We start from the raw sequence: 9,870 nt of genomic DNA on the forward strand, positions 1-9,870 counted from the left end.
GTTGCGGGAAAAAGGGCCCTGCGCTAACAGCGAGGGTAATTTCTCCCGTTCACCAGGGCCCCCTTTTATCGCAGTGGGTAAAAAGCCCCCAGATAAACATGGCCAAGCAATAAGAGAACTCTTACTGCGGGGGCCATGCGGCGGGGAACCCTTACTGCCAACCACTGAGATGGCGATAAGGGTTCCCGCGGTAACCTGGCAGTAATCCATTTCTGGAGGTTTTCTTTTTTCCCCTGGAAATGACACATACTCGGGGTGGAACTATTGCTGGCTGCCGCATTGGGCCGGCGGTAATCCCGATTTAGCGTTCAGTAACCCCGCGTTGGGCTTACCGACGCTTTGTAAAAGACCCCATGAGTGCGTAGTCTTTCGAAAGAGGACCGCTATGTGCAAACCGAGTGCAAACTCGTTGAAAGAGTGTGTAATATACATGCATGTGCGATGGGTTCTGTGTTTACAAATAATCCGTGCATTTTTTTCTAGCAAAAAAGGTGCCAGTACTCAAATGCCAGGCCACCCTTCAGGGATGGAGTGATCACTGAGGGACCCACCCCACAATAGCCAGGCCCCAGTCACAGAATCTATGACAAGGCAGAATTGGTGTGTAGGGCCTGAGCTCGTTCATTAAAATTTGGGGACCATGGGTCAGTTTTAGCACACAATGGAAAAGGTGCTGGTACTCAGTACCCCCAAGTACCCCCTCAAAAAAAGCCCTGCAAATAATGCACACTCTAGAACGAGTGCATACTTTTATTCGCAAACGAAAAAACATGAATTCTCATGTTATTCAATTCATTTTCATTTAATAACATGCAATGGCATAAAAGAAACAAACATTAACAATTTAAAGGCCCTGTTTACTAAGCCACGCTGTAGGCGAGCAAAAATGTTTTGACATAAAGTAAAAATTAACGCGCGCGCTAAAGGTTTTGCACGCCTACAGCGCGGCTTAGTAAAGAGGGCCCTAAGGCAGATACCCCCCGATATTCCGAAGCATTCAACCAGCTCTACTTATCTGTCAGCTTTGGGAAAATGAATTAAAGATATACCACTGATTAAAAGTATTGTTAAAAATATTATGCAAAATTTGCAAAATGGTGTTTCAAGCTTTGTCTTACTATCTGGGATCTGGATGGAAAATTGTCTTATGTTTGATTGCAAACTCTCTCTCTCCAAACTGGGGATTTTTTTCAATGGAGGGGAAATCATTGTATCATAGTAATAAGATTTCTGAGAATCAGAGGAGAGGGGAGGAGGGGGGCAGGTGATATTATCAGTATGATCAGGCTCTTTGTCGTTTATTTCTACCCTTTCCTCATTTTCAAGATTATCATTATGTCAAGCTATGATTATGAGCTTCTAATCCTACCCTCCCCTAAGAAGATTCCGGAATTACCATTTTATGTATGCAAACCTGAGTTATAATTTCTTGGGCCTTATCCAAAACAAGCCTGGAGAAAAAATTATTTAAATGTAAGGCACAACTGAAGATGGTACCGGTTCAGCATTTTGATGTATTATTTCAGAAGCTTTCCCAGTTACACGTAACCTAGGCAACATAATGCGAGATGCACCTCCGAGGGGGTACAAGGTCAGTAGTATTACATCCCAAGGCATTCCAGTCCTTTGCTAAAGGGGACAAGCATTCATTTCAAAACAAAATCAAAAAAGGTATTAAAAAAAAGGATGTTTCATTTCAGCCCATGTTGAAATGAAATGAAACCAAGGGGTTAATTAAATCATTTTGTTCATTTCATTTGCTGTTTAAGGGGTCCTTTTACTAAGGTATGCTGAAAAATGGCCTGCAGTAGCTTAGACGCGTGTTTTGGGCGCATGCAGAATCATTTTTCAGTGCACCTGCAAAAAATGCCTTTAAAAATTTTTTTTTGCTGAAAATGGACGTACGGAAAAATGAAAATAGCCGCTCGTCCATTTTGGGTCTGAGACCTTACCGCCAACCTTTGACCCAGCTGTAAAGTCTCATGCGGTAACCGAGCAGCAATGACCTACGCGCGTCAAATGCCACTTGGCGCATGCCCAATACGCCCGTCCGAAAAAATGTTCAGACGCGCATATCGGACGCGCGCCAAAAATGAAATTCCCGCAAGAGCCATGTGGTAGACGGGCAGGAACTCCATTTTGGCACGCATTCAGCATGCGTAGACGTTTAGGCGGCTTAGTAAAAGGGCCCTTTAGTCTATGGGTCATTAAAGACAATGAAAGCCAAATGCATGATGGGTCACACATTAAAAGCCATCTATTCAGATAGCAGGTGTTGTGGAAGCGGCCAGAGCTATGCAATAATATTGAACAACAATATCTGGATAGTGCCTGGGCAGAGTAGTGAAAATGTTCATTTTGTTTAATTTCTCGTGTCATTTATAGGAACGTTTGTTTTTTATTGGGGGTGTGAGGTTGGGCACTTTGTTTCTTTATAGGAGCTAATGCCGCGGTAGAGCTACTGTGGCATTAGCGTTTGCCAATCTGACACTACCAGCGGGCCATCGCAGGAGTGAGCAGTAGCGTCACCCCCAGCGTGTGCCATTTCCGGCGCAACTGGATATATATTTGTAGCTGCTGGGTCAGTTCGGGAGCCTCTACCGTCTCCTAAACAGGAGGCAGTAAGGGTTCCCCCAGAAAATGGCCACGTGGCTATTTTGTACTTAGCGCATAGTCATTTCCTTTTTTTAAAATAAAAAACCCCACTGTGGTAAAAGGGGCACCAGCACACAGCAAATCCACGCACCGATGCCACCGAAGGGCTCCTTTTTACCGCAGTTTGCTAAACGGGTTCCTAAGTTCGCTCTTTCGGAAAGAGTGCACACTTTTCACGAGAGCCTCCTTTTTGATTCCACCTCCTCCCTGCCCCCTATTCCCCCACCTGTCATCATTACTACACACCGACAAACCCTCATCAACTTCAGAACAAGGGATCACAAAGTAGAAATGAAAATATATATAGGAAAATTGAACTGGGAACCTCAAGAAGTTAAACTTGGCGTATACTTCAACACAGGAGAAATAAAAATAGAAATCCATTTCCTTATGTACTGATCACAATAGTAAGACATCTGTCATGAACATTTTCCAAAGCTAACATATTCCTGTTAATAAATTCAAAATAATTTTTTTTCTGTCTTTGCTGTCTGCACATATTATTTTTCCATCATGGTGATTCCAGTTTCTCTTTTCTGCTGTCCATTTGTCTTTTTTTCCTCTCTTCTATCTTGTTCCATTCCCTCACTACACCTGTCTTTTTTAAATCTTTCCTCCCTTTTTCCTTTTCTGTGTCTCTGTCCACTCATCTTTCACACTCTTTCTTACTTTCCAGTTTTCCATCTCTTTCTTTTTTCTTTTCTCCTACCTATCAACTTTCCATCTCCTCTTACCCCCTAGCTCTCCCATATCCCATCTCACTCCTTCCCCAGCCTCTTATGCCCTCCTTCCTTTTATCTACTCCCCATTACCACATTTCTATACTTTGTACACACTATTGTCCTCTCACTCATCTCATTGCCACCCCTCCTTGGCCTCTCCCACATGGTTCCACCATTCCCAGTGTTTCCCTTCCTCCACCCTTGTAGACCAGCATCTGGTCCCTTTCACTCCTCCATACTCTCATAACCTAACATTTCCATGTTCTTTCCACTCTCCCCCCCCCCCCCCACCAGCATCTTCCTGCCCCTTCTCTCGTCCCTCCTGCAATACCTCCCATGGTCTAGCGCCTCTCCTCTCACCCCCTCACATGGTCCAGCATCTCTCCCTCTCTCTTCCCTCCCTCCAATTATCTAACATCTCTCCCTCACTTCCTTATGCCTCTGGGTTCAACATTGCTTTCTTTCTTTTTTTCCCACCTCCCTTCCTGTGCATCATCTTTCTCTCCCTCCCTTACATTCTGGGTCAAACATGTCTATCTCTTTCTTCCCTCTCTCCCACTGCCCACCATCTCTCTCTCTCCTCCAGATCCAGCATTGCTCCCCCTCCATCGAACCCTCCAAACATTTCTCTTTTGCCACCCTCTCCCAGACCTTGTGGTCTGGCATCTCCCTCCTTCCCTCCCCACCCCATCCACCCCCCGGTCCACTTTAACAGATGTCTTTCTTCATAGGGGTCACCAGCAATGGCAGCGATTCGCATACTCTGCCTACAGCTAACCCCGAAGCCTTCCTTCTGCCGCTTTCCACCCAGACGGAAGAAGGAAGTTATGTCAGGGGACAGGGCGCAGAGGAAAGGTTTCTGGATCAGCCACAGGCAGAGTATGTGAATCGCTGATCTGCAAGCAACCTCCATAAAGAAAGATACCTAAGTTAGACTGGGGGAGGGAAGGAGATGCCAGACCATGGGGGCATCCCATAGCCATGGAGTCCGATTCCTGCCCTCCCCTCAATGCTAGCCCTAACAAGGGTACACCGCTACTGGATGGGTCTGAGCCCAAAGTGGATGGGCCCTGGCTCACACGGGCCTCCTGTGGCTACACCACTGCTGTTTCCAGGGAGGAGTAATTTGTGTTAACACCCCATATGATTTGGAAGTTACATCATATGTTTGCGCCTGTGTCCCTTAGCTCTCAAGGCCTTGAAACGGTATCCTTCATTCAGGACGTTTGTCATACCTGCTTTGGAGACTTTCCAGTACTTTGATTCCTTTTTGATGTGCCTGTACTATTGTTTTCAGCTTCCCCATTTTGCCTCGCAGAACTGATTTAACCATTCTTGAACAAAATGCATGGTGATCTGAGTTTGCATAAAACACAAATATAAACATTTAGAAATATTCAATACTCAGCTTCTTAAATTTCTAATCTCATCAGGATTGATAAAATTGTTCTGTTGGAGGTTCTGGTTATAAAAATTGTAAATCAGATGCAAGACTGCATGTATGTATCTCTCCATGCCCACTGAAAGCTACACACGGGGGGGGGGGGAGGAATGGTGCAGATACCACCCCCCATATACTGTAAAGCATGGAAGCAGCGTTTTAAATTACTGCTCCCACTGTAGAGGACCAATATCCACTCCTCTAATCACGCCCCTGATCTTGATTTCCTCCCTCAATCCTCACAGAAGACATCAGAACCCCCTCTCCCAAACCCCCAAACAGCCAATGTCTTTTGTGGGGATGTGGGGAAGGAATTAAGGTTAGGGGACTGATTGGAGGGTTGGATACTGGCCCTCTACAGTGGGAACAGCAATTGTATTTATTTATTTATTTTATTTATTTATTTATTTATATGTTTGTTGCATTTGTACCAGGGGCGTAGCCAGACACCCAATTTTGGGTGGGCCTGGGCCCAAGATGGGTGGGCAGAAGAACCTCGCCCCGTCCCACAGGTGATTTGGTCTCTCCTTCTCTCGCCTGCATGCCATATGGTCTCTCAAACATCCCCCCTCTCCCGTATACCTTTTAAATAACAGATTTTCACCAGCAGCGAGCAGCAACTAATACACACTGCTCATGTTGGCCCCACACCCTTCCCTCTGATGCAACTTCCTGTTTCCGCCTAGGCAGAAATACATCAGAGGGAAGGCTGTGGGGCCGGTACGAGCAGTATGTATGTCACTGCTCACTGCAGGCGAAGATCTGCTACTTACAAGGTATGTAGGAGGGACACTTATTGGGGGTTTTCGGCTGGTCGGGCTTGGGGATCCCTGCCAGCCACATCATAGGTATGCTGCTACTGGGTGGGCCTGAACCCAAAGTGGGTGGGCCTGGGCCCACCCAAGCCCGCCCCTGGCTACGCCACTGATTTGTACCCCACATTTTCCCACCTCTTTGCAGGCTCAATGTGGCTTACAGAGTATGGAAATGAGAACGTCATTACATGATTTAAGAAAACAGTCGATCATAAGCTGGGGTGAGAGAGGAATTTAGGTAGAAGGTGTTAGGTAAGGTCGTGTGAGAGGTGTTTTTTTGGTGTACTTGGGTGGTTTAAGGAATGATTTGTTTCATTGAGGGTGACTTTTGTAGGCTGTGTTGAAGAGATGTGTTTTCAAAGCTTTGCGAAAGCTGGTTAGATTGGCCATGGTTTTTAGGGACATGGGTAGTGCGTTATTTATTTATTTATTTATTTTATTTATTTATTTGTTGCATTTGTACCCCACATTTTCCCAGCTCTTTGCAGGCTCAATGTGGTTTACATAGTTCCGTGAGGTGTCAGCCACCTCCGGTGATGAAACAAATACAGAGTGATGTTGTTACAGAACATTAGAGAATCAAGAGAAGAAGAGTTATGGCTTCGTTGTGTTGCTGAGTTCAGTTACTTAAGTTGGATCAGTAGGGTATGCCTTTTCGAACAGATTGGTCTTTAGTGATTTCCGGAAACTGAGGTGATCCTGTGCTGTCTTTATGGCTTTCGGTAATGCGTTCCATAGTTGTGTGCTTACATAGGAGAAGCTGGATCCGTAAATTGATTTGTACTTGAGTCCCTTGCAGCTAGGATAGTGAAGATTTAGGTATGTTCGTGATGTTTTAATGGTATTTCTGGTTGGTAGGTCTATGAGATCAGCCATAAAACTCGGGGCATCACCATAGATAATCTTGTGGACCAGGGTGCAGATTTTGAAAGTAATGCGTTCTTTGATTGGGAGCCAATGCAGTTTTTCTCGTAGGGGTTTGGCACTGTCGAATCAGGATTTACCAAATATAAGCCTGGCTGCTGTGTTTTGAGCAGTCTGTAGTTTCTTTACGAGTAGTTCTTTACATCCTGCATACATTTTAAAAGCTTCTCCCATATACATATATATATATATATATATATATATACTAGCAGTTGAGCCCGTAAAAACGGGCTGGTATTGGTGTTTTCCTTTCTTCCTTCCTTCCTTCCCCCTCCCTCCCTCCCCGCGAGGTCGCCACTGCTACCGTTCCCCCCCCCCGGGAGTCACCGCCATCCCTCCACCCGGCCCGGGCCCTCTCTCTCTCCGCTACTAAACTTACACATCCATTCGCCGGAACGCAGCACGCACATCAGCTGAGCTGCCGTCGGCCCTTCCTTCTCTGCCTGTGTCCCGCCCTCCTGTGACGTAACGTCAGCGAGGGCGGGACACAGGCAGGGAAGGAAGGCCGATGGCAGCTCAGCTGATGTGCATGCTGTGTTCTGGCGAATGGATGTGTAAGTTTAGTAGCGGAGAGAGGGCCCGGGCCGGATGTGTGTGTGTGGGGGGGGGGGGGGTAACGGTAGCGGTGACCTCGGGTGGGCGGGTGCGGTATCAACCTCGGCGGCGCATTCCCTCTCTGTCCCGCCCTCGTCATCACGTATTGACGCGGGGGCGGGACAGAGAGGGAAGTCTCTACTGCGCATTTGCGAGTGAGTCGGTCACTCGCCGTTTATATGTTTGATATATATATATATATATATATATATATATAGGGAGTGTCTGCAGCATTTCCCCCAGGCATTCACCTTTTTTTTAATTGCTGCTCCCTCTGGACATGGAGAGACATAAACATACAGTACTGTTCCTATTTTACAAGACACTCTACTGTACGTTTGCCAGAGCCTTTCGTGAAATGTTCTGGGAATTCTCTGTGACCCCGTGTGCCCTTGTGAAATCAGCCTTCGCATCTGCTTTCCACAACTGAACACCAAAACAGAAACGGTTACACTGTAAAATACAAGGCATAATAAAACAGACGTACATTTAGAAAGTCGTATTTGCACACATTCTTCAGCTTCCATCTACTCATAACGCAGCCATGACTTTTCCAAATCAGGTTTTACCCTGAGAACAAGAAGTGGTGAAGGTTTGTTCAAATAAAAAGCAGTCTTACTAGCTACCTCCAAATGTACCTCAGATGGAGTTGGTATAACCAGACCAATCCGATCCACAACATACAATTTCCTCTGTGGCTCATATCTAGATAAGCAGGGCGACCCAAATTAGAGCCCTTAATGTAAATGGAATACACAATCTAATGGTAATCAGTGCAACTTGTGAATCAACTTGTGCAACCTGTGAATCAACCTATATGAATCAACCAGTGCAACTTGTGAATCAACCAGTACAACTTATGAATTAGCTTGTGCAACTTGTGAATCAACTTGTGAATCAACTTATGAATCAACCAATGCAACTTATGAATCAACCAGTACAACTTATGAATTAGCTTGTGCAACTTGTGAATCAACCTGTGAATCAACCTATGAATCAACCAGTGCAACTTGTGAATCAACTTGTGAATCAACTTATGAATCAACCAGTGCAACTTATGAATCAACCAGTGCAACTTGTGAATCAACTTGTGCAACAGTGAATCAAACCTTTTTGGCCCCACACCAGTCTTGCTGCTACTGCATTTACACACAGATTGCTTTTTCAGCAAGCAGTATAATTACTGTATTGCATGACTAGTTAAGTTAATAAACAATGTTAGTGCTGCCAAAGCCCACCTATAATAGCACACTTGATTTCTTCATTGCGGATGACATCCAGGGCTGTCTGGTTTCTAATGTCTTTATCATGCATGTCACATCCCCATTCAATTAGAAGCTGGTAAATAGAAGCATAAAGAAATGTGTCAGAATCAATGATCCAGTTTCAGGTCAGACAATAAAACCATAAAACTTAAATATTGGGAAATAGGTGCTCATTGGACTTGAGTATTTGAAGATACGGTAGGAGTGCGAAGTATTGAGTAGAATGGCCTTCTCAAGTCTCTCGGTGAGGAATATCTGAAAATTGGTGACTTTATTTAGGAAAAGAAAACCAAATTCAGTATATTGTTTCCAAGTCTGAATTGATTTTTTTTTCTTGCTGTTAATTTTAGAATCGACTGTAGGTGACACCTTGTTTAATCTATTTATTGTATTTGAAATACAGCCCTTCTAGTATATACCAACAAAAGCAGTAATTGGATGAACCTAATACATTTATGATTAGCTTTCAAGAGGTGTGATCCCAAATGAGCGAAGAGGCTGCCAAGGTAAGCACACCTCAAAAGCTAGCCATAAAGCTATGCAGGGCCGTTCAAACATGGTAAGCGGAGTAAGCACCGCAGGGGGGCGCCTGCCTTCAAGGGTGCCGCTGCGGTGCTGCGCTGCCCTTGGGGGTTTAAATCTTTAATTTACCTCCGTCCCAGCAGCCGCGTCATTTGAAAGCCCTGCCCCGTCTCTAGCCTTCCCTCCCTTCGTGAGTTCGTTCCGCAGAGTCCCGCCTTCTGACATCAGTTCCTCGAGGGCGGGACTCTGAGGGAACAAACTCACGAAGGGAGAGAAGGTTAGAGACGGGCAGGGCTTTGAAATGATGTGGCCGCTGGGACGGAGGTAAATTAAAAAAAAGACAAACCACGGAGGGTGGGAAGAAGCAAAAGGGGGATGTTGGGGGGAGAAGAGGGCGGGCAGGTGGCCATAAATGGGAGGGGGATGGGGGTGAAGGAGAATCACTGGATAGGGGCACGGTGGGAGAAGAGAGAAAGGAGATGTGGGGGGGGGGGGGCGCGCCAACTCATAGTCTGCAGGGGGGTGTCAGAGACCCTAGGACAGGCCCTGAAGCTATGGTATTAACCCTGTTCCTTGCCTGTTCACTTGTATTTCCATGTATCCACCTGGTCTAGCCTGGCAACCTCACTACTTTATCCAAATGGATTGTACCTCAAAGATGCATGAGAAAATCAGAATCAAACCTGTAGCAGGCAGATTTCAGACTGGTTAAAGATTGGCAACATTCTCATTTCCTCCAGATCTCTTGGGAGTCTAGGGAAGCTGTGGTGAAAATGTGGTTTGCAGTCCTGGTTGAGGACTTAAAATGTAATTGGGATTTAAAAAATAAGAGAAAAAACCTAGTATAACTGTGCATGAAGTTGAAAACCAAGAGAGGCTGGTTCTATTTGGGGGGGGGGGGGGGGGGGGCTTTAACATCAAATTGAACTGGA

General features: G+C 45.6%; 1 protein-coding gene across 1 annotated transcript in view; it reads right to left on the minus strand.

Annotated features, from left to right (window-relative positions):
• The window catches only part of LOC115477963 (putative ankyrin repeat protein RF_0381), a 75,736-nt gene extending 67,265 nt beyond the window's left edge, over nt 1–8,471 (minus strand). Inside the window, exons 1-2 of the mRNA XM_030215132.1 lie at nt 8,390–8,471; nt 4,613–4,733 (exon numbers count right to left, since the gene is read on the minus strand). Of these exons, the coding sequence (XP_030070992.1) occupies nt 4,613–4,733; nt 8,390–8,465 (197 nt within the window). The 5' untranslated portion in view covers nt 8,466–8,471. The remainder of the gene's footprint in view (nt 1–4,612; nt 4,734–8,389) is intronic.
• Nucleotides 8,472–9,870: the final 1,399 nt, after the last annotated feature.

Source organism: Microcaecilia unicolor, chromosome 9 (genome assembly GCF_901765095.1).
Source record: "Microcaecilia unicolor chromosome 9, aMicUni1.1, whole genome shotgun sequence".
In the NCBI taxonomy this organism is placed as follows: domain Eukaryota; kingdom Metazoa; phylum Chordata; class Amphibia; order Gymnophiona; family Siphonopidae; genus Microcaecilia; species Microcaecilia unicolor.